General features: G+C 52.3%; 1 protein-coding gene across 1 annotated transcript; it reads left to right on the top strand.

The window, feature by feature from the left end:
- The first annotated feature begins 693 nt into the window (after nt 1–693).
- Nucleotides 694–24,728, top strand: LOC144488222 (uromodulin-like). Its single transcript, XM_078206250.1, has 7 exons — nt 694–730; nt 1,199–1,343; nt 20,889–20,965; nt 21,059–21,223; nt 22,848–22,992; nt 24,320–24,396; nt 24,490–24,728. The coding sequence occupies exons 1-7, from the start codon at nt 694–696 to the stop codon at nt 24,726–24,728; spliced, it is 885 nt and encodes a 294-aa protein (XP_078062376.1).
- The last annotated feature ends 294 nt before the right edge of the window (nt 24,729–25,022 follow it).

Below are 25,022 nucleotides of genomic sequence, written 5' to 3'. Positions count from 1 at the left end.
AGACAGTGACCCGAGCCGGGAATCGAACCCAGGTCGAGGAGCCAGATGGCCTACTCCTGCTTCTCGATCTTCTGCTTTTAATTGCTAAGTGGCACAGTTTCTCCCTGTCTATCCGATCTATGTCCATCATAATTTTGGACACCTCAATCAACTCTCCTCCTCCTCAGCCTTGGCAGCTCTGAGGAAAACAACCCGACCCTAATCAGCCTCTCGCCATAGCTGGGACGCTCCAGTCCAGGTGACATTCCAGTGTATCTCCTCTGCACTCCCTCTCTGTCTCCACTGTGATCACATCCTTCTAAAAGTGTGGTGACCAGAACTGTACACAGTACTGTAGCTGTGTCTGAACAAGCGTTTTATACAGCTCCCATTGTAACCTTCCTCCTCTTATATTCCCTGCCTCAGCTAAGAAAGGCAAGTATCCCCGTATTCCTTCTGAACCACCTTATGTCCCTGTCCTGCTGCCTTCAGGGATCGATGGACACGCACCCCAAGATCCCTCTGGTACTCTGTCCCAGCACCCTAATGTTCACTGTGTATTTATTCCCTTGCCTTGTGAGTCCCCCCGAAAATGCCTCACCTCACACTTTTCAGGGTTAAATTCCATTTGCCATCGTTCTGCCCATCTGAGCAGCTTGATCATTTGCGGTGTCTCTGTTCGGTTTATTGCCGTGTTCCTTTGCCTGGGCCGCAATGGTTCATCTCGAACGGCGGGGGGACTATGTCTCAGGTGTGAGACAGAGGGACGAGGTTTCACTGGGAGTCAGATAGAAGCCTGGTTCGGACAAGGGGGAAAAGATTTGAGACTGAGTTTGTGATATTTACAATAGGGCAGGGCCCGGGGGGGAGTGGGGCGGGGGGGGGGGGGGGGGGGGGGGGGGGAGTGGGTGGGGGGGGGGGGTATGGGGGCCGAGGAATGGGTCGGGGGGGGGGGTATATTTGTCGGGCAGGGCCCCTTGGGGGGGGGGATGGGAAGGTGGTGGTGGTGGGGGAGGGGGGGCGGTGGGGGGGAGGGTGGTGGGGGGAAGGGGGGCTGAGGGGGGGGGTATATTTGTCGGGCAGGGCCCGGGGGGGGGTGTGGGGGTATATTTGTTAGGCAGGGGGAGAATCCGAGCTTATCGGTTCTTTGGTAATCACAAGTCTCTTTGTGACACGAAGTGTACTTTGTATTCACATTCAACATCTCTCTGTCTCTCAGTCACAGACCCTGCACTGACTGACCCGTGTAAGGATCACACCGTCCTGGACGATACCTGGAGGAGCGCCGATTGCAAAGAGAAAGAATATTCTGACAAGGGGATGTGTGATCAGCAACTTGATGAAGGCTGGTACTGGTTTAAAAGGTAAAGAACGGGGGCATTTCCTGATAAACTGGGTAAACCGGGAAGGAAGTGTGAGTGTAGACACAGTAACTACGGCGATGGTCAGAGATATCAGTACGGGAGGGGAGTGGGGAACAGCAGTCGCTAAGTCCAAAGATGTGCGGGTTAGGTTGATTGGCCATGTTCAAATTGCCCCTTAGTGTCCTGGGATGCGTAGATTAGAGGGATTAGCGGGTAAAATATGTAGGGATTTGGGGGTAGGGCCTGAGTGGGATTGTGGTCGGTGCAGACTCGATGGGCCGAATGGCCTCTTTCTGTACTGTAGGATTTATATGTTTCTATGTTCTATGTTCTCTCTCCATCCTGGCACTGTCTCCCTAACAGCACAGTGGGTGTACCTCCATGATTGAATGGCGAAGCAGACTCGATGGGCCGAGGGGCCTCATTCTGTGTCTTATGGTCTTATAGGAGGGAAGGGGAGGTGGACGTTATTTGACAGACCATTCACAGGGGATAGCAGGGACATGGGGGACTGAATGGCGCTCATTCTCAGCTGTATCATTCTGTAATTCTCTGACTCTGTGATTGTTGTTCCAGTTCTGGCGGATGGAAGATTCTGGAGACTTGGGTCACACCGAGACGCTGCTCCACAGAATATCCAGGCTGGTTACAGGGTAGAGTCAGACTTTACAATATCAGATTTACACTCACTGTCCAGCACTGTTCACATCACTTACACTCTCCAATATTTATACACCTCTGTGACCAGTGGTGTTCCGCAGGGCTCTGTACTGGGACCTCTGCTATTTGTGATATATATAAATGATTTGGAAGAAGGTGTAACTGGTGTAATCAGCAAGTTTGCGGATGACACGAAGATGGCTGGACTTGCGGATAGCGAAGAGCATTGTCGGGCAATACAGCAGGATATAGATAGGCTGGAAAATTGGGCGGAGAAATGGCAGATGGAGTTTAATCTGGACAAATGCGAAGTGATGCATTTTGGAAGAAATAATGTAGGGAGTAGTTGTACAATAAATGGCAGAGTCATCAGGAGTATAGAAACACAGAGGGACCTAGGTGTGCAAGTCCACAAATCCTTGAAGGTGGCAACACAGGTGGAGAAGGTGGTGAAGAAGGCATATGGTATGCTTGCCTTTATAGGACGGGGTATAGAGTATAAAAGCTGGAGTCTGATGATGCAGCTGTATAGAACGCTGGTTAGGCCACATTTGGAGTACTGCGTCCAGTTCTGGTCGCTGCACTACCAGAAGGACGTGGAGGCGTTAGAGAGAGTGCAGAGAAGATTTACCAGGATGTTGCCTGGTATGGAGGGTCTTACCTATGAGTAGAGATTGGGTAAACTCGGGTTGTTCTCCCTGGAAAGACGGAGAATGAGGGGAGATCTAATAGAGGTGTACAAGATTATGAAGGGGATAGATAGGGTGAACAGTGGGAAGCTTTTTCCCAGGTCGGAGGTGACGATCACGAGGGGTCACGGGCTCAAGCTGAGAGGGGCGAAGTATAACTCAGATATCAGAGGGACGTTTTTTACACAGAGGGTGGTGGGGGCCTGGAATGCGCTGCCAAGTAGGGTGGTGGAGGCAGGCACGCTGACATCGTTTAAGACTTACCTGGATCGTCACATGAGCAGCCTGGGAATGGAGGGATACAAACGATTGGTCTAGTTGGACCAAGGAGCGGCACAGGCTTGGAGGGCCGAAGGGCCTGTTTCCTGTGCTGTGCTGTACTGTTCTTTGTTCTTGTTCTATTTCAGGATCACATCCCACCCGGGAACAGGGGGAAGTAAACTGGACAGTTTGTTTTAACTGGAAGGGGAAACACTGCAGCTGGAAGCGAGAGATAAAGATTAAAAACTGCAGCAGTTACTTTGTCTATGAGCTGAAACCGACACCAGGCTGTAAAGCTGCTTATTGCACAGGTACATTGCTGTTTCAAAATGACCCAGGAGGGCAACACTGGATATACCGGGACACTGACACACCCAGTGACTGAGGGGAGAGGGACGGAGCGACTGATGGGAGAGGGACGGAGCGACTGAGGGGAGAGGGACAGAGCGACTGAGGGGAGAGGGACGGAGTGACTGAGGGGAGAGGGACGGAGTGACTGAGGGGAGAGGGACGGAATGACTGAGAAGAGAGGGACGGAGTGACTGAGGGGAGACGGACGGAGTGACTGAGGGGAGAGGGTCGGATTGACTGAGGGGAGAGGGACGGAGTGACTGAGGGGAGAGGGATGGAGTGACTGACGGGAGAGGGACGGAGTGACTGAGGGGAGAGGGACGGAGTGACTGAGGAGGGAGTGGCGTAGTGACTGAGGGGGGAAGGGCGTAGCGACTGACGGGAGAGGGACGGAGCGACTGAGGGGAGAGGGACGGAGCGACTGAGGGGAGAGGGACGGAGCGACTGAGGGGAGAGGGACGGAGCGACTGAGGGGAGAGGGACGGAGCGACTGAGGGGAGAGGGACGGAGCGTCTGAGGGGAGAGGGACGGAACGACTGAGGGGAGAAGGACGGAGCGACTGAGGGGAGAGGGACGGAGCGACTGAGGGGAGAGGGACGGAGCGACTGAGGGGAGAGGGACGGAGCGTCTGAGGGGAGAGGGACGGAGCGACTGAGGGGAGAGGGACGGTGCGACTGAGGGGAGAGGGACGGAGCGACTGAGGGGAGAGGGACAGAGCGACTGAGGGGAGAGGGACGGAGCGACTGAGGGGAGAGGGACGGAGCGACTGAGGGGAGAGGGACGGAGCGACTGAGGGGAGAGGGACGGAGCGACTGAGGGGAGAGGGACGGAGCGACTGAGGGGAGAGGGACGGAGCGACTGGGGAGAGGGACGGAGCGACTGAGGGGAGAGGGACGGAGCGACTGAGGGGAGAGGGACGGAGCGACTGAGGGGAGAGGGACGGAGCGACTGAGGGAAGAGGGACGGAGCGACTGAGGGGAGAGGGACGGAGCGACTGAGGGGAGAGGGACGGAGCGACTGAGGGGAGAGGGACGGAGCGACTGAGGGGAGAGGGATGGAGCGACTATGGGGAGAGGGGCGGAGCGACTGAGGGGCGGAGTGGGACGGAGTGACGGAGTGGGGCCAGGGACCGAGGGGCGGGGCGGCCCCGGCACATTCCGCTTTCCGAATACTAGTCTAATTCCCTCTCGAATCCCTCGATTGAAGCTGCCTCCCCCACACTCTCAGACAGCTCACTCCACACCCTAACCACTCGCCGTGTGAAAACATTTCTCCTCGTGTCCCCATCGCTTCTCTACCTGTGAAACTGTTTCTGTCCCTTCTCGTTCTCAACCCGACCCCCTCAACATGAACCGTTTCTCCCTCTCGACTCTGTCCCAGACCCTCCCCGTGATCCTCAGCCCCTCGATCAAATCTCCTCTCCGCCTTCACCTCTTCCCCGTGGAGAACATTCCCCGACTTTCCCCAATCCCTCCACGTCACTGAGGTTCCCCCATCCCCCGACACTCCCTCCTGCATTGAGGTTGTTGTTATCTGAGTGAGGGGGGGAGAGGGTGGTCACAGGTTTCTGACATTGACTGTACTTTATCTGTTAGCGTTAAACATCTCTCTGTCACTCAGACCCAAACTCAGCGCTCACTGAGCCGTGTGTAGATCACACGGTGCTGAACCAGCCCTGGAGAAGCAGCGATTGTACTGGGACAGAGTGTGTGGGACAGCGGCAGTGTGACAAGGATCTTGTCTACGGATGGTACAGGTTCAACAGGTAAGGTGTAGGGTGACACCCAGCTCAACCACCTGGGAAGGTGGGAGTTAGTGGCAGGTCGTGGTGATGATGGGTGGGGTTTTCCATCCTGCCCACTGCCTCGATCATCCAATCCCGCCATGGGGCCAGTGGACTTTCAACCGGGCCCCACAGTGGGTGTCGCTATGACGGGGCCATTAACCACATCCACTGGTTCTCCTCAGCCAACTCAAAGAACAAAGAACAATACAGCACAGGAACAGGCCCTTCGGCCCTCCAAGCCTGCGCCGCTCCTTGGTCCAAACTAGACCATTCTTTGGTATCCCTCCATTCCCACTCCGTTCATATGGCTCTCTAGATAAGTCTTAAACGTTCCCAGTGTGTCCGCCTCCACCACCTTGCCTGGCAGCGCATTCCAGGCCCCCACCACCCTCTGTGTAAAATATGTCCTTCTGATATCTGTGTTAAACCTCCCCCCCTTCACCTTGAACCAATGACCCCTCGTGAAAGTCACCACCGACCTGGGAAAAAGCTTCCCACCGTTCACCCTATCTATGCCTTTCATAATTTTATACACCTCTATTAAGTCTCCCCTCATCCTCCGTCTTTCCAGGGAGAACAACCCCAGTTTACCCAATCTCTCCTCATAACTAAGCCCCTCCATACCAGGTAACATCCTGGTAAACCTCCTCTGTACTCTCTCCAAAGCCTCCACGTCCTTCTGGTAGTGTGGCGACCAGAACTGGACTCAGTATTCCAGATGCGGCCGAACCAACGTTCTATACAACCGCAACATCAGACCCCAACTTTTATACTCTATGCCCCGTCCTATAAAGGCAAGCATGCCATATGCCTTCTTCACCAACTTCTCCACCTGTGACGTCACTTTCAAGGATCTGTGGACTTGCACACCCAGGTCCCTCTGCGTATCTACACCCTTTATGGTTCTGCCATTTATCATATAGCTCCTCCCTACATTATTTCTACCAAAATGCATCACTTCGCATTTATCAGGATTGAACTCCATCTGCCATTTCTTTGCCCAAATTTCCAGCCTATCTATATCCCTCTGTAGCTTCTGACAATGCTCCTCACTATCTGCAAGTCCTGCCAATTTTGTGTCGTCCGCAAACTTACTGATCACCCCAGTTACACCTTCTTCCAGATCATTTATATAAATCACAAACAGCAGAGGTCCCAATACAGAGCCCTGCGGAACACCACTAGTCACAGGCCTCCAGCTGGAAAAAGACCCTTCCACTACCAACCTCTGTCTTCTGTGACCAAGCCAGTTCTCCACCCATCTAGCCACCTCCCCCTTTATCCCATGAGATCCAACCTTTTTCACCAGCCTACCATGAGGGACTTTGTCAAACGCTTTACTAAAGTCCATATAGACGACATCACGGCCCTTCCCTCGTCAACCATTTTGGTCACTTCTTCAAAAAACTCCACCAGGTTAGTGAGGCATGACCTCCCTCTCACAAAACCATGCTGACTATTGTGAATGAGTTTATTCCTTTCTAAATGCGCATACATCCTATCTCTAAGAATCTTCTCCAACAACTTCCCCACCACGGACGTCAAGCTCACCGGCCTATAATTACCCGGGTTATCCTTCCTACCCTTCTTAAATAACGGGACCACATTAGCTATCCTCCAATCCTCTGGGACCTCACCTGCGTCCAGTGACGAGACAAAGATTTGCGTCAGAGGCCCAGCGATTTCATCTCTCGTCTCCCTGAGCAGCCTTGGATCGATTCCATCAGGCCCTGGGGATTTGTCAGTCTTTAAATTCTCTAACAAACCTAACACTTCCTCCTTTGTAATGGAGATTTTCTCCAACGGTTCAACACTCCCCTCCGAGACACTCCCAGTCAACACATCCTTCTCCTTTGTGAATACCGACGCAAAGTATTCATTTAGGATCTCCCCTACTTCTTTGGGCTCCAAGCATAATTCCCCACTTTTGTCCCTGAGAGGTCCGATTTTTTCCCTGACAACCCTTTTGTTCCTAACGTATGAATAAAATGCCTTGGGATTCTCCTTAATCCTGTCTGCCAAGAACATTTCGTGACCCCTTTTTGCTCTTCTAATTCCCCGTTTGAGTTCTTTCCTACTTTCTTTGTACTCCTCCACAGCTCCCTCCGTTTTTAGCTGCCTGGACCTACCATACGCCTCTCTTTTCTTTTTGACCAGTCCCTCAATTTCCCTGGTTATCCACGGTTCTCGAATCCTACCCTTCTTTTTAACAGGCACATGCCTGTCCTGTAGCCCTAACAACTGTTCCTTAAAAGACTCCCACATGCCAGATGTGGATTTACCCTCATACAGCCTCTCCCAATCAAGAGCTGCCAATCTCTGCCTAATCCCACTAAAGTTAGCCTTCCCCCAATCCAACACCTTACTCTTGGGACACCACTCATCCTTCTCCATCACTATCCTAAAGCTCACAGAATTGTGGTCACTATTTGCCACAGGTTCCCCTACCGAAACCTTGAAGACCTGACCGGGCTCATTCCCCAGTTCGAGGTCCAGTATAGCCCCCTCTCTCGCGGGCTATCTACATATTGTTCCAAAGAACCCTCCTGTACGCATTTTACAAATTCCTCCCCATTCAGAGTCCCTGCTCTCAGCGATTTCCAGTCTATACCAGGGAAATTGAAGTCTCCCACTACAACAACCCTATTTTTCCTACACCTATGTAACTCTACCAGTTACATCCTCCAAAAACTCCAATAGATTCCTCAAGCATGATTATCCCTTTGTAAATCCATGCTGACTTTATCTGATTACACCAGTGCTTTCCTATTGCTGAGCTATGAAATCCTTGATAATGGAATCGAGCAACTTCCCCAGTCCCGACGTGAGGCTTGTTAGAATGGAATCAGTGATCACATTGGATCTCCTGGAGTGTGACTAATGGTAACAAGCTGTAAGGGTCAGCTGACCCACTAAACTGTGTGGCCAATGACAAAATGATGTGGTGGTGGTCAGCTGATTCAGTATTCACAAGGAGCTGCTGGGGTTTGTGGGAGATTGGAATAGCTCAGGGTGAGGGCTCAAGTGTTGGAGAAATGAATTTTCCTTATTAAACCTTTTGAACAAAGAACAAAGAAAATTACAGCACAGGAACAGGCCCTTCGTCCCTCCAAGCCTGCACCCACCATGCTGCCCGACTTAACTAAAACCCCCTACCCTTCCAGGGACCATATCCCTCTATTCCCATCCTATTCATGGATTTATGAAGACGCCCCTTAAAAGTCACTACCGTATCCACTTCCACTACCTTCCCCGGCAACGAGTTCCAGGCACCCACTACTCTCTGTGTCAAAGATCTGTCTCATACACCTCCTTTAAACCTTGCCCCTCGCACCTTAAACCTGTGCCCCCAAGTAACTGACTCTTCCACCCTGGGAAAAAGCTTCTGACTATCCACTCTGTCCATGTCTCTCATAATCTTGTAAACTTCTATCAGGTCTCCGCTCAACCTCCGTCGCTCCAGTGAGAACAAACCAAGTTTCTCCAACCTCTCCTCAAAGCTAATGCCCTCCATACCAGGCAACATCCTGGTAAATCTTTTCTGTACCCTCTCCAAAGCCTCCACATCCTTCTGGTAGTGTGGCGACCAGAATTGAATACTATATTCCAAGTGCGGCCTAACTAAGGTTCTATAAAGCGTCAACATGACTTGTCAATTTTTAAACTCAATACCCCGGCCGATGAAGGCAAGCATGCCAAGTGCCTTCTTGACTACCTTCTCCACCTGCGTTGCCACTTTCAGTGACCTGTGTACCTGTACACCCAGATCCCTTTGCCTATCAATACTCTTAAGGGTTCTGCCATTTACTGTATATTTCCTATCTGTATGAGACCTTCCAAAATGCATTACCTCACATTTGTCTGGATTAAACTCCATCTGCCATCTCTCCGCCCAAGTCTCCAACTGATCTATATCCTGCTGTATCCTCTGATGGTCCTCATCGCTATCCACAAATCCACCAACCTTTGTGTTGTCCGCAAACTCACTAATCAATCCAGTTACAATTCCCTCCAAATCATTGATATAAATTTCAAACAGCAAAGGTCCCAGCACTGATCCCTGAGGAACACCACTTGTCACAGCCCTCCATTCAGAAACGCACCCTTCCACTGCTACCCTCTGTCTTCTTTGACCGACATGATGTGGAGATGCCGGCGTTGGACTGGGGTGAACACAGTAAGAAGTCTCACAACACCAGGTTAAAGTCCAACAGGTTTATTTGGTAACAAATACCATAAGCTTTCGGAGCACTGCACCCGACGAAGGAGCAGTGCTCCGAAAGCTTATGGTATTTGCTACCAAAGAAACCTGTTGGACTTTAACCTGGTGTTGTGAGACTTCTTTCTTTGACCGAGCCAGTTTTGTATCCACCTTGCCAGCTCACCTCTGATGCCATGCGACTTAACCTTCTGCCCCAGTCTTTCACGGGGTCACCTTCTGCCCCAGTCTGCCACGGGGTCACCTTCTCCCCCAGTCTGCCACGGGGTCACCTTCTGCCCCAGTCTGCCACGGGGTCACCTTCTGCCCCAGTCTGCCACGGGGTCACCTTCTGCCCCAGTCTGCCACGGGGTCACCTTCTGCCCCAGTCTGCCACGGGGTCACCTTCTGCCCCAGTCTGCCACGGGGTCACCTTCTGCCCCAGTCTGCCACGGGGTCACCTTCTGCCCCAGTCTGCCATGAGGTCACCTTCTGCCCCAGTCTGCCACGGGGTCACCTTCTGCCCCAGTCTGCCACGGGGTCACCTTCTGCCCCAGTCTGCCACGGGGTCACCTTCTGCCCCAGTCTGCCACGGGGTCACCTTCTGCCCCAGTCTGCCACGGGGTCACCTTCTGCACCAGTCTGCCACGGGGTCACCTTCTGCCCCAGTCTGCCATGAGGTCACCTTCTGCCCCAGTCTGCCACGGGGTCACCTTCTGCCCCAGTCTGCCACGGGGTCACCTTCTGCCCCAGTCTGCCACGGGGTCACCTTCTGCCCCAGTCTGCCACGGGGTCACCTTCTGCCCCAGTCTGCCACGGGGTCACCTTCTGCCCCAGTCTGCCATGAGGTTTTGGTTTGATTTATAAGTTGGAGTAAGTCTTGTTTTATTTTTAATGCCTCCAGTTGAAGAGTTCTGTCTGGAGGATTAACAAGGCTCACTGGTCTATAGATCCCTGTGGAGTCCAGTGGAGAGAGGCGGTATGTAGAGGGACAGGTAGTATTGAGGAAGCAGGGGGGCTGCAGAAGGACTGGGACAGGTTAGGAGAGTGGGGAAAGGAGTGACAGATGGGATACAATGTGGAAAAGTGTGAGGTTATACACACAGGAAAGGAGGAGTGGAGGCATAGACTATTTTCTAAATGGGGAAATGCTTCGGAAATCAGAAACACAAAGGGACTTGGGAGTCCTTGTTCAAGATTCTCTTCAGGTTAACGTGCAGGTTCAGTCGGCAGTTAGGAAGGCAAATGCAATGTTCGCATTCATATCGAGAGGGCTAGAATACAAGAGCAGAGATGTACTTCTGAGGCTGTATAAGGCTCTGGTCAGACCCCATTTGGAGTATTGTGAGCAGTTTTGGGCCCCGTATCGAAGGAAGGATGTGCTGGGCCTTGGAACGGGTCCAGAGGAGGTTCACAAGAATGATCCCTGGAATGAAGAGGAACGGTTGAAGACACTGGGTCTGTACTCGTTGGAGTTTCGAAGGATGAGGGGGGATCTTATTGAAACTTACAGGATACTGCGAGGCCTGGATAGAGTGGACGTGGAGAGGATGTTTCCACTGGTGGGAAAAACTAGAACCAGAGGGAACAACCTCAGGCTAAAGGGACGATCTTTTAAAACAGAGATGAGGAGGAATTTCTCCAGCCAGAGGGTGGTGAATCTGTGGAACTCTTTGCCGCAGAAGGCTGTGGAGGCCGGGTCATTGAGTGTGTTTAAGGGAGAGAGATAGATAGGTTCCTGATTAATAAGGCGATCAGGTGTTATGGGAAGAGGCAGGAGAATGGGAATGAGAAAACTATCAGCCATGATTGAATGGCGGAGCAGACTCGATGGGCCGAGTGGCCTCATTCTGCTCCTATGTCTTATGGTCTTATAGGAGGGAAGGTGGGTGAATTAGATAGATCATTCACAGGGGATAGCAGGGACATGGGGGACTGAACGGCGCTCATTCTCAGCTGTATCACTCTAAATCTCTGACTGGGTGACTGTTGGAGGGGGTAAGAAGCAGTCAGTGCAGCGATCCCCTGTGGCCGTTCCTCTGTATAACAAGCATATCGTTTTGGATACTGCTGGCGAGGATGACTTACCAGGGGTAAGCCATGGGGTACAGGTCTCTGGCACGGAGTCTGCCCCTGTTGCTCAGAAGGGAAGGGGGGAGAGGAGTAGAGCATTAGTCATTGGGGACTCCATAGTTAGGGAGGACAGACAGGAGATTCTGTGGGAACGAGAGAGACTCGCGGCTGGTGTGTTGCCTCCCAGGTGCCGGGGTCCGTGATGAATCGGATCGTGTTTTCAGGATCCTTAAGGGGGAGGGGACCAGCCCCAAGTTGTGGTCCACATAGGCACCAATGACATAGATAGGAAAAGGGATGGGGATGTAAGGCAGAAATTCAGGGAGTTAGGGTGGAAGCTTAGAGCTGGAGCAAACAGAGTTGTTATCTCTGGTTTGTTAGCCGGGCCACGTGCTAGCGAGGAGAGGAAAAGGGAGAGAGAGCAGTTGAACACGTGGCGACAGGGATGGTGCAGGAGGGAGGGATTCAGATACCTGGATAATTGGGTTATTCTGGGGTAGGTGGGACCTCTACGAACGGGATGGTCTACACCTGAACCAGAGGGGTACCAATATCTTGGGGGAGAAATTTGCTTCTGCTCTTCAGGAGGGTTTAAACTAATTCAGCAGGGGGGTGGGTACCTGAATTGTAGCTCCGGTGTACAGGAGGTTGAGAGTAGTGAGGTCATGAATAAGGTTTCAAGGTCGCAGGAGTGTACCGGCAGGCAGGAAGGTGGTTTGAAGTGTGTCTACTTCAACGCCAGGAGCATCCTGAACAAGGTGGGTGAACTTGCAGCATGGGTTGGTATCTGAGACTTCGATGTTGTGGCCATTTCAGAGACATGGATAGAGCAGGGACAGGAATGGTTGTTGCAGGTTCCGGGGTTTAGATGTTTCAGTAAGTGCAGGGAAGGTGGTAAAAGAGGGGAAGGCATGGCATTGTTAGTCAAGGACAGTACTACGGTGGCAGAAAGGACGTTTGATGAGGACTCGTCTACTAAAGAACAAAGAACAAAGAACAGTACAGCACAGGAAACAGGCCCTTCGGCCCTCCAAGCCTGTGCCGCTCCTTGGTCCAATTGACCAATTGTTTGTATCCCTCCATTCCCAGGCTGCTCATGTGACTATCCAGGTAAGTCTTAAACGATGTCAGCGTGTCTGCCTCCACCACCCTACTTGGCAGCGCATTCCAGGCCCCCACCACCCTCTGTGTAAAAAACGTCCCTCTGATGTCTGAGTTATACTTCGCCCCTCTCAGCTTGAGCCCGTGACCCCTCGTGATCGTCACCTCCGACCTGGGAAAAAGCTTCCCACTGTTCACCCTATCTATACCCTTCATAATCTTGTACACCTCTATTAGATCTCCCCTCATTCTCCGTCTTTCCAGGGAGAACAACCCCAGTTTACCCAATCTCTCCTCATAGCTAAGACCCTCCATACCAGGCAACATCCTGGTAAACCTTCTCTGCACTCTCTCTAACGCCTCCACGTCCTTCTGGTAGTGCGGCGACCAGAACTGGACGCAGTACTCCAAATGTGGCCTAACCAGTGTTCTATACAGCTGCATCATCAGACTCCAGCTTTTATACTCTATACCCCGTCCTATAAAGGCAAGCATACCATATGCCTTCTTCACCACCTTCTCTACCTGTGTTGCCACCTTCAAGGATTTGTGGACTTGCACACCTAGGTCCCTCTGTGTTTCTATACTCCTGATGACTCTGCCATTTATTGTATAACTCCTCCCTACATTATTTCTTCCAAAATGCGTCACTTCGCATTTATCCGGATTAAACTCCATCTGCCACCTCTCCGGCCAATTTTCCAGCCTATCTATATCCTGCTGTATTGCCCGACAATGCTCTTCACTATCCGCAAGTCCAGCCATCTTCGTGTCATCCGCAAACTTGCTGATTACACCAGTTACACCTTCTTCCAAATCATTTATATATATCACAAATAGCAGAGGTCCCTGTACAGAGCCCTGCGGAACACCACTGGTCACAGACCTCCAGCTGGAAAAAGACCCTTCGACCACTACCCTCTGTCTCCTATGGCCAAGCCAGTTCTCCACCCATCTAGCCACTTCTCCTTGTATCCCATGAGCCTTAACCTTCTTAACCAACCTGCCATGTGGGACTTTGTCAAATGCCTTACTGAAATCCATATAGACGACATCCACGGCCCTTCCTTCATCAACCCTTTTTGTCACTTCCTCAAAAAACTCCACCAAATTTGTAAGGCACGACCTCCCTCTTACAAAACCATGCTGTCTGTCACTAATGAGATTGTTCCATTCTAAATGCACATACATCCTGTCTCTAAGAATCCTCTCCAACAACTTCACTACCACGGACGTCAAGCTCACCGGCCTATAATTTCCTGGGTTATCCCTGCTACCCTTCTTAAACAACGGGACCACATTCGCTATCCTCCAATCCTCAGGGACCTCACCCGTGTCCAAAGAAGCGACAAAGATTTCCGTCAGAGGCCCAGCAATTTCATCTCTCGTCTCCCTGAGCAGTCGAGGATAGATGCCATCAGGCCCTGGGGCTTTGTCAGTTTTAATGTTCCCTAAAAAACCTAACACTTCCTCTCTTGTAATGGAGATTCTCTCTAACGGGTCAACACCTCCCTCCGAGACACTCCCGGTTAACACGCCCCTCTCCTTTGTGAATACCGATGCAAAGTATTCATTTAGGATCTCCCCAATTCCCTTGGGTTCTAAGCATAATTCCCCTCCTTTGTCCCTGAGAGGTCCGATTTTCTCCCTGACAACTCTTTTGTTCCTAACGTATGAATCGAATGCCTTAGGATTCTCCTTAATCAAGAACAAAGAACAATACAGCACAGGAACAGGCCCTTCGGCCCTCCAAGCCCGCGCCGCTCCCCGGTCCAGGATTGAATCCTGAATCCAGGATCCCCGCCCAATTTTCCAGCCTATCTACATACCAATATCCTATCCACCGAGCTGTCCCTCACAGCTACGATGCTTTGTTCATTACAACCTATTAACTTACCCCCACCCCCCCATTCCAGACCATGTGATCTCCAGGGAGAGGCGAAAACCCAGGGTGAAAAACCCCAGGGCCAATATGGGGAAAAAAAATCTGGGAAATTCCTCTCCGACCCCCTGAGGCGATCGAAACGAGTCCAGGAGATCACAATGGCCCCGATCGGAAAATGCTTCCCAACCCTAGTCATTTCCACTTCCACGAACACCATATGAATTCCATGCCCCCGAGACAGGTTCCCAACTATCCGCAGTCTCACTCTGTACTGGCACCAGCAAGATGATCATAGAATGAAGCCTTGAAACGAGAAACCAGGAACAATTAGCCCGCGCCGCTCCCTGGTCCAAACTAGACCACTCTTTTGTATCCCTCCATTCCCACTCCGTTCATATAGCTGTCTAGATAAGTCTTAAACGTTCCCAGTGTGTCCGCCTCCACCACCTTCCCCGGCAACACATTCCAGGCCCCCACGACCCTCTGTGTGAAATATGTCCTTCTGATATCTGTGTTAAACCTCCCCCCCTTCACCTTGAACCTATGACCCCTCGTGAACGTCACCACCGACCCGGGGAAAAGCTTCCCACCGTTCACCCTATCTATGCCTTTCATAATTTTATACACCTCTATTAAGTCTCCCCTCATCCTCCGTCTTTCCAAGGAGAACAACCCCAGTTTCCCCAATCTCTCCTCATAACCAAGACCCTCCATACCAGGCAACATCCTGGTAAACCTCCTCTGTACTCTCTCCAAAGCCTCCACGTCCTTCTGGTAGTGTGGCGACCAGAACTGGACGCAGTATTCCAAATGCGGCCGAACCAACGTTCTGTACATCTGCAACATCAGACCCCAACTTTTATACTCTATGCCCCGTCCCATAAAGGCAAGCATGCCATATGCCTTCTTCACCACCTTCTCCACCTGTGACGTCACCTTGCCTGCCTGCCAAGAACATTTCGTGACCTCTTTTTGCCCTTCTAACTCCCCGTTTGAGATCTTTCCTACTCTCTCTGTATTCCTCCAGAGCTCCATCTGTTTTCAGTTGCCTGGACTTAACGTACGCCTCCCTTTTCATTTTAATCAGATCCTCAATTTCCCTGGTTATCCACGGCTCTCGAATCCTACCTTTCCTATCTTTCCTTTTTACAGGCACATGCCTATCCTGCAGCCTTATCAATAGTTCCTTAAAAGATTCCCAAATGCCAGACGCGGACTTACCCTCGAACATCCTCTCCCAATCAACATCCACCAATTCCTGCCTAATCCGGCTATAGTTAGCCTTCCCCCAATTTAGCACCCTGCCCGTAGGACAGCACTCATCCTTGTCCATTACTATCCTAAAGTTAACAGAGTTGTGGTCACTATTTGCCACATGTTCCCCTACCGAAACTTTGACGACCTGACCGGGCTCATTTCCCAGAACGAGGTCCAGTATAGCCCCCTCTCTAGTCGGGCTATCTACATACTGTTCCAAAGAACCTTCCAGTACGCATTTTACAAATTCCTCCCCGTCCGGACCCCCAGCTCTAAGCACTTTCCAGTCTGTGCCAGGGAAATTAAAGTCCCCCACTACAACAACCCTATGTTTTCTGCACCTATCCAGAATCTCCTGACATATCCTTTCCTCCACTTCCCGTGGGCTGTTGGGTGGTCTGTAGTACACCCCCAGCATAGTGACTGCACCCTTCCTGTTTCTGAGTTCCACCCACAGCGACTCAGTACATGACCCCTCTAAGTTGTCTACCCTCTGCACCGCGGTAATATGCTCCTTAACTAATATCGCTACTCCCCCACCTTTTTTAGCCCCTCCTCTGTCTCGCCTAAAACACTTATACCCCGGAATATTCAGCTGCCAGTCCTGTCCTTCTTTTAACCAAGTTTCCGTCACCGCAACCACATCCAAATTCCGCATAAGCATTAAGGCCCTACGTTCGTCTGTTTTACCCGTCACACTCCTCGCATTGAAGCAGATGCACTCCAGACCTCCAGGCCCACTCACGTCATCCTCCTCCAGAGTGCTCCTCTTCTTAGCTAGCCTTGCCCTGGCCCCCAGCTCAACCCCAGCCTCAGTATTTACTGACCTACTGTTTTGTTCCCCACCCCCCTGCCACACTAGTTTAAATCCTGCTGAAACACTCCAGCAAAACCCCCAGCCAGGATATTTGCTCCCTTCCAGTTAAGGTGTAACCCATCCTTTCTGTACAGTTGTCATCCTGACTTGAAGATTTCCCAGTTATCTATGAATTTAAAACCCTCCCTCTTGCACCAGTCCTTTAGCCACGCGTTCAACTGTAGAATCTCCCTGTTCCGAGTCTCACTTGCACTAGACACCAGGAGCAGTCCAGAGATTGCTACCCTGGAGGCTTTACTTTTTAGCCTAGCACCCAACTCCCTGAATTTCTCTCGTATGACCCCCCTGCTCTTCCTACCTACATCATTTTCACCAATGTGTATAATCACATACTGAGGGAGTATGGGCTGAGGTTAGAAACAGGAAAGGAGAGGTCACCCTGTTGGGAGTTTTTTATAGACCTCCGAAAAGTTCCAGAGATGTAGAAGATAGGATTGCAAAGATGAGTACTGTGGAGTACTGTGCTCAGTTCTGGTTGCCTCACTATCGGAAGGATGTGGAAAAGATTGAAAGGGTGCAGAGGAGATTTACAAGGATGTTGCCTGGATTGAGTGGCATGCCTTATGAGGATAGGCTGAGGGAGTCTTTTCTCCTTGGAGAGACGAAGGATGAGAGGAGACCTAATAGAGGTGTATAAGATGTTGAGAGGCATAGATCGGGTGGACTCTGAGGCTTTTTCCCAGGGTGGAAATGTCTGCTATGAGAAGACACAGGTTTAGGGTGCTGGGGGGTAGGTACAGGGGAAATGTTAGGGGTAAGTTTTTCACACAGAGGGAGGTGGGCGAGTGGAATCGGCTGCCGTCAGTGGTGGTGGAGGCAAACTCAATAGGGTCTTTTAAGAGACTCTTGGATGAGTACATGGGACTTAATAAGATGGAGGGTTATAGGTAGGTCTCGAAGGTAGGGATATGTTCGGCACAACTTGTGGGCTGTAGTTTTTCTATGTTCCATGTTCTATGATTCTGGATAGGAGCGAATGTAACAGGGGAGTTATTATGGGGGACTTTAACTTCACAAATATTGACTGGAAAAGCTATAGTTCGAGTACTTTAGAGGGGTCAGTTTTTGTCCAGTGTGTGCAGGAAGGCTTCTTGACGCAGTCTGTAGATAGACCAACAAGAGGCGAGGCCACATTGGATTTGGTACTGGGTAATGAACCAGGCCAGGTGTTAGATTTGGAGGTCGGTGAGGATTTTGGTGACAGTGACCACAATTCAATTACGTTTACCTTAGCTATGGAAAGGGATAGGGATATACCGCAGGGCAAGAGTTATAGCTGGGGGAAAGGAAATTATGATGCGATTAGGCGAGATTTAGCTGGCATAGGTTGGGGAAGGAAACTGCAGGGAATGGGCACAATTGTAATGTGGAGCTTATTCAAGGAACAGCTACTACGCGTCCTTGATAAGTTTGTACCTGTCAGGCAGGGAGGAAGCAGACGTGTGAGGGAACCATGGTTTACTAAGGAGGTTGAACCTCCTGTGAAGAGGAAGAAGGAGACTTATGTAAAGATGAGACATGAAGGCTCAGTTAGGGTGCTTGAGAGTTACAAGTTAGCCAGGAAGGACCTAAAGAAAGAGCTAAGAAGAGCCAGGAGGTGACGTGAGAAGCCTTTGGCAGGAAGGATCAAGGAAAACCCTAAAGCTTTCTATAGGTATGTCAGGAGTAAAAGAATGACTCGGGTAAGATTAGGGCCAGTCAAGGACAGTCGTGGGAAGTTGTGCATGGAGTCTGAAGAGATAGGAGAGGCGCTAAATGAATATTTCTCGTTGGTTTTCACACAGGAGAAGGACAGTGTTGTTGAGGGGAGTACTGAGATGCAGGCTGTTGGACTGGATGGGATTGATGTTCATAAGGAGGAGGTGTTAGCAATTCTGGAAAGGGTAAAAATAGATAAGTCCCCTGGGCCGGATGGGATTTATCCTAGAATTCTCTGGGAGGCGAGAGAGGAGATTGCAGAGCCTTTGGCTTTGATCTTTATGTCGTCATTGTCTACAGGAACAGTGCCAGAAGACTGGAGGATAGCAAATGTTGTCCCCTTGTTCAAGAAGGGGAGTAGGGACAACCCTGGTAATTACAGACCGGTGAGCCTTACTTCTGTTGTGGGCAAAGTTTTGGAAAGGATTATGAGATAGGATTTATAATAATCTAGAAAGGGATAATTTGATTAGGGATAGTCAGCACGGTTTTGTGAAGGGTAGGTCATGCCTCATAAACCTTATTGAGTTCTTTGAGAGGGTGACCAAAGAGGTGGATGAGGGTAAAGCGGTTGATGTGGTGTATATGGATTTCAGCAAAGCGTTTGATAAGGTTCCCCATGGTAAGCTTTTGCAGAAAATACGGACACATGGGATTGAGGGTGATTTAGTGGTTTGGATCAGGAATTGGCTAGCTGGAAGAAAACAGAGGGTGGTGGTTGATGAGAAATGTTCATCCTGGAGTTCAGTTACGAGTGGTGTACCGCAAGGATCTGTTTTGGGGCCACTGCTGTTTGTCATTTTTATTAATGACTTGGATGAGGGCGTGGAAGGATCGATTAGTAAATTTGCGGATGACACTAAAGTCGGTGGAGTTGTAGACAGTGCGGAGGGAAGTGGCAGGTTACAGAGGGACATAGATAAGCTGCAGAGCTGGGCTGAGAGGTGGCAAATGGAGTTTAATGCGGAAAAGTGTGAGGTGATTCACTTTGGAAGGAGTAACAGGAATACAGAGTACTGGGCTAATGGTAAGATACTTGGTAGTGTGGATGAACAGAGGGATCTGGGTGTCCATGTGCATAGGTCCCTGAAAGTTGGCACCCAGGTTGATAGGGTTGTTAAGAAGGCATACGGTGTGTTAGCTTTTATTGGTAGAGGGATTGAGTTTCGGAGCCGGGAGGTCATGCTGCAACTGTACAAAACTCTGGTGCGGCCGCACTTGGAGTATTGCGTACAGTTCTGGTCGCCGCATTATAGGAAAGATGTGGAAGTGTTGGAAAGGGTGCAGAGGAGATTTACCAGGATGTTGCCTGGTATGGTGGGAAAATCGCATGAGGAAAGGCTGAGGGACTTGAGGTTGTTTTTGTTTGAGAGAAGAAGGTTAAGAGGTGACTTAATAGAGGCATACAAGATGATCAGAGGATTCGATAGGGTGGATAGTGAGAGCCTTTTTCCTCGGATGGTGTTGGCTAGCACGAGGGGACATAGCTTTAAATTGAGGGGTGAGAGATATAGGACAGATGTTAGAGGTAGGTTCTTTACTCAGAGAGTAGTAAGGGCATGGAATGCCCTGCCTGCAGCAGTGGTGGACTCGTCAACGTTGAGAGCGTTCAAATGGTTATTGGATAAACATATGGATGATATTGGAATAGTGTAGATTAGAGGGGCTTTAGATTGGTACCACTGGTCGGCGCAACATCGAGGGCCGAAGGGCCTGTACTGTGCTGTAATGTTCTATGTTCTAGGTTGCTGTGTGTGTGGAGCCATCTGCAGGCCAGACCGAGTAATGATGGCAGATTTCCCTCCCCATCAGTGGTGAGTAACATTCACCCCACACAAGTGTCCATCTCCAACAAGAGAGGATCGAACCATCTCCCCCTTTGACATTCAATGGCGTTACTATCGCTGTATCCCCCTCCCCCAATATCAACATCCTGGGGGGGGCCATTGAGCAGAAACTGAACTGGGACCCAGCCATATCAATACTGTGGCTCCCAGAGCAGGACAGAGGCTGGGAATCCTGCGGAGAGTAACTCACCTCCTGACTCCCACCTCCCCAAAGCCTGTCCCACCATCGACAAGGACACAAGTCAGGAGTGTGATGGGATTCTCCCCATTTCCCTGGATGAGTGCGGCTCCCAACAACACTCGAGAAAGCTCGACACCCTCCAGGACAAAGCAGCCCCCCTCCCCCCCGCTCGATCGACACGCTAACCACAAACATTCACTCCGTCCACCACCGACACACAGCGAGAGCCGTGTGAACCGTCTACAAGATGCACCGCAGCGACTCGCCAAGGCTCCTTCAACAGCACCTTCCAAACCCACCACCTCTACCATCTAGAAGGACAAGGGCAGCAGACACATGGGGAACACCCACCAGCTGCAAGTTCCCCCCTCCGAGCCCCTCACACCAGCCCGACTTGGAAACATATCGGCCGTTCCTTCACTGTGGCTGGGGGTCAAATTCCTGGCACTCTCTCCCTAACAGCACAGTGGGTGTACCTCCATGATTGAATGGCGGAGCAGACTCGATGGGCCGAGGGGCCTCATTCTGCTCCTGTGTCTTATGGTCTTATAGGAGGGAAGGGGAGGTGGACATTATTGGATAGACCATTCACAGGGGATAGCAGGGACATGGGGGACTGAATGGCGCTCATTCTCAGCTGTATCATTCTGTAATTCTCTGACTCTGTGATTGTTGTTCCAGTTCTGGCGGATGGAAGATTCCGGAGACTCCGGTCGCACCGGGACACTGCTCCACACATCGTTCAGGCTGGTTACAGGGTAGAGACAGACTTTACAATATCAGATTTACATTCACTGTCCAGCACTGTTCACATCGCTTACACTCTCCAATATTTATACACCTCATTTCAGGATCACATCCCACCCTGGAACAGGGAGAAGTAAACGGGACAGTTTGTTTTAACTGGGATGGGAATCCCTGCAGCTGGGAGCGAGAGATAAAGATTAAAAACTGCAGCAGTTACTTTGTCTATGAGCTGAAACCGACACAAGGCTGTGAGGCTGCTTATTGCACAGGTACATTGCTGTTTCAAAATGACCCAGGTGGGCAACACTGGATATACCGGGGCACTGACACACCCAGTGACTGAGGGGAGGGGGACGGAGTGACTGAGGGGAGGGGGACGGAGTGACTGAGGGGAGAGGGACGGGGCGACTGAGGGGAGAGGGACGGGGCGACTGAGGGGAGAGGGACGGAGTGACTGAGGGGAGAGGGACGGAGTGACTGAGGGGAGAGGGCCGGAGCGACTGAGGGGAGAGGGACGGAGCGACTGAGGGGAGAGGGACGGAGCGACTGAGGGGAGAGGGGCAGGGCGACTGAGGGGAGAGGGACGGAGCGACTGAGGGGAGAGGGACGGAGCGACTGAGGGGAGAGGGACGGAGTGACTGAGGGGAGTGGGCCGGAGCGACTGAGGGGAGAGGGCCGGAGCGACTGAGGGGAGAGGGACGGAGCGACTGAGGGGAGAGGGCCGGAGCGACTGAGGGGAGAGGGACGGAGCGACTGAGGGGAGAGGGACGGAGCGACTGAGGGGGAGAGGGACGGAGCGACTGAGGGGAGAGGGACGGAGCGACTGAGGGGAGAGGGACGGAGCGACTGAGGGGGGAGGGACGGAGCGACTGAGGGGAGAGGGACGGGGCGACTGAGGGGAGAGGGACGGAGCGACTGAGGGGAGAGGGACGGAGCGACTGAGGGGAGAGGGACAGAGCGACTGAGGGGACAGGGACGGAGTGACTGAGGGGAGAGGGACGGAGCGACTGAGGGGAGAGGGGCAGGGCGACTGAGGGGAGAGGGACGGAGCGACTGAGGGGAGAGGGACGGAGCGCCTGAGGGGAGAGGGACGGAGTGACTGAGGGGAGAGGGACGGAGTGACTGAGGGGAGAGGGCCGGAGCGACTGAGGGGAGAGGGACGGAGCGACTGAGGGGAGAGGGACGGAGCGACTGAGGGGAGAGGGACGGAGCGACTGAGGGGAGAGGGACGGAGCGACTGAGGGGAGAGGGACGGAGGGACTGAGGGGAGAGGGACGGAGCGACTGAGGGGGGAGGGACGGAGCAACTGAGGGGAGAGGGACGGGGCGACTGAGGGGAGAGGGACGGAGCGACTGAGGGGAGAGGGACGGAGCGACTGAGGGGAGAGGGACGGAGCGACTGAGGGGAGTGTTACGGGACATTCCGCCTTTCCTGAATCCAGTCTAATTCCCCCTCGAATCCCTCGATTGAAGCTGCCTCCCCCACACTCTCAGACAGCTCACTCCACACCCTAACCACTCGCCGTGTGAAAACATTTCTCCTCGTGTCCCCATCGCTTCTCTACCCAATCCCCGTGAAACTGTCTCTGTCCCTTCTCATTCTCAACCCGACCCCCTCAACATGAACCGTTTCTCCCTCTCGACTCTGTCCCAGACCCTCCTCATGATCTTGAACCCCACGATCAAATCTCCGCTCCGCCTTCACCTCTTCCCCGTGGAGAACATTCCCCGACTTTCTCCAATCCCTCCACGTCACTGAGGTTCCCCCATCCCCCGACACTCCCTCCTGCATTGAGGTTGTTGTTATCTGAGTGAGGGGGGGAGAGGGTGGTCACAGGTTTCTGACATTGACTGTACTTTATCTGTTAGCGTTAAACATCTCTCTGTCACTCAGACCCAAACTCAGCGCTCACTGAGCCGTGTGTAGATCACACGGTGCTGAACCAGCCCTGGAGAAGCAGCGATTGTACTGAGACAGAGTGTGTGGGACAGCGGCAGTGTGACAAGGATCTTGTCTACGGATGGTACAGGTTCAACAGGTAAGGTGTAGGGGGACACCCAGCTCAACCACCTGGGAAGGTCGGTGTTAGTGGCAGTGTATAAAATTTGAAAGGCATAGATAGGGTGAACGGTGGGAAGCTTTTCCCCAGGTCGGTGGTGATGTTCTCGAGTGGTCATAGGTTCAAGGTGAAGGGGGGGGAGGTTTAACACAGATATCAGACGGACATATTTTACACAGAGGGTGGTGGGGGCCTGGAATGCGCTGCCAGGCAAGGTGGTGGAGGCGGACACACTGGGAACGTTTAAGACTTATCTAGACAGCCACATGAACGGAGTGGGAATGGAGGGATACAAAAGAATGGTCTAGTTTCGACCAGGGAGCGGCGCGGGATTGGAGGGCCGAAGGGCCTGTTCCTGTGCTGTATTGTTCTTTGTTGGTAGTGGTGATGATGGGTGGGGTTTTTCGTCCTGCCCACTGCCTCGATCATCCAATCCCGCCATGGGACCAGTGGAGTTTTGGTTGGGCCCACAGTGGGTCCCGCTATGACGGGGTCAGACAGTGCCAGCCCATGTCACTGAAACTACGACCCGTGAGAAGGCCAATGTCAGACTGAGACAAGTGACTTGCCTGGACTCCTGCTTCTCTTCTGAGGTCGAACAGCCAGGGAAGGAGCAATTGAAAAGCTGTGTAATTAAAGGTACTCACACAGCGTCGGACAAGGGAAGATGTTTCCCCTCGTGAGTGAGATCAGAACCAGGTCAATATCAGATAGTCAGAGACAAATCCAATTGGGGATTCACGAGAATCCTCTTTGTCCAGAGAATGGGGAGAATGTGGGACTCGCTCCCACGGGGACTGGGGAGAATGTGGGACTCGCTCCCACGGGGACTGGGGAGAATGTGGGACTCGCTCCCACGGGGAGTGGGGGAGAATGTGGGACTCACTCCCACGGGGAGTGGGGAGAATGTGGGACTGGCTCCCACGGGGAGTGGGGGAGAATGTGGGACTCGGTCCCACGGGGAGTGGGGGAGAATGTGGGACTCGGTCCCACGGGGAGTGGGGAGAATGTGGGACTCGGTCCCACGGGGAGTGGGGGAGAATGTGGGACTCGGACCCACGGGGAGTGGGGGAGAATGTGGGACTCGGACCCACGGGGAGTGGGGAGAATGTGGGACTCGCTCCCACGGGAGTGGGGAGAATGTGGGACTCGCTCCCACAGGGAGTGGGGGAGAATGTGGGACTCGCTCCCACGGGAGTGGGGAGAATGTGGGACTCGCTCCCACAGGGAGTGGGGGAGAATGTGGGACTCACTCCAACGGGGAGTGGGGGAGAATATGGAAATGACTCTGTGATTGTTGTTCCAGTTCTGGCGGATGGAAGATTCCGGAGACTCCGGTCGCACCGGGACACTGCTCCACACCTCGTCCAGGCTGGTTACAGGGTAGAGTCAGACTTTACAATATCAGATTTACACTCACTGTCCAGCACTGTTCACATCGCTTACACTCTCCAATATTTATGCACCTCATTTCAGGATCACATCCCACCCTGGAACAGGGGGAAGTAAACCGGACAGTTTGTTTTCTGAAGGATGAGGAAATGTGCGAATGGAAGCGAGAGATAAAGATTAAAAACTGCAGCAGTTACTTTGTCTATGAGCTGAAACCGACACAAGGCTGTGAGGCTGCTTATTGCACAGGTACATTGCTGTTTCAAAATGACCCAGGAGGGCAACACTGGATATACCGGGACACTGACACACCCAGTGACTGAGGGGAGAGGGACGGAGCGACTGAGGGGAGAGGGATGGAGTGACTGAGGGGAGAGGGACGGAGCGACTGAGGGGAGAGGGACGGAGCGACTGAGGGGAGAGGGACGGAGCGACTGAGGGGAGAGGGACTGAGCGACTGAGGGGAGAGGGACGGAGCGACTGAGGGGAGAGGGACGGAGCGACTGAGGGGAGAGGGACGGAGCGACTGAGGGGAGAGGGACGGAGCGACTGAGGGGAGAGGGACGGAGCGACTGAGGGGAGAGGGACGGAGCGACTGAGGGGAGAGGGACGGAGCG

The sequence above is a fragment of the Mustelus asterias genome, unplaced genomic scaffold, assembly GCF_964213995.1.
Source record: "Mustelus asterias unplaced genomic scaffold, sMusAst1.hap1.1 HAP1_SCAFFOLD_1383, whole genome shotgun sequence".
NCBI lineage: Eukaryota > Metazoa > Chordata > Chondrichthyes > Carcharhiniformes > Triakidae > Mustelus > Mustelus asterias.
Note: the sequence above shows the minus strand (reverse complement) of the source record. Positions and strands in the feature narration are given on the sequence as shown.

Coding starts and splice junctions, on each gene's coding strand:
- LOC144488222 (XM_078206250.1), top strand. CDS start 694: ATGGTTCATCTCGAACGGCGGGGGGACTATGTCTCAG. Junction 20,966..21,058: donor TCGTTCAGGCTGGTTACAGG/GTAGAGACAGAC, acceptor ACCTCATTTCAG/GATCACATCCCACCCTGGAA. Junction 21,224..22,847: donor TGAGGCTGCTTATTGCACAG/GTACATTGCTGT, acceptor TCTGTCACTCAG/ACCCAAACTCAGCGCTCACT.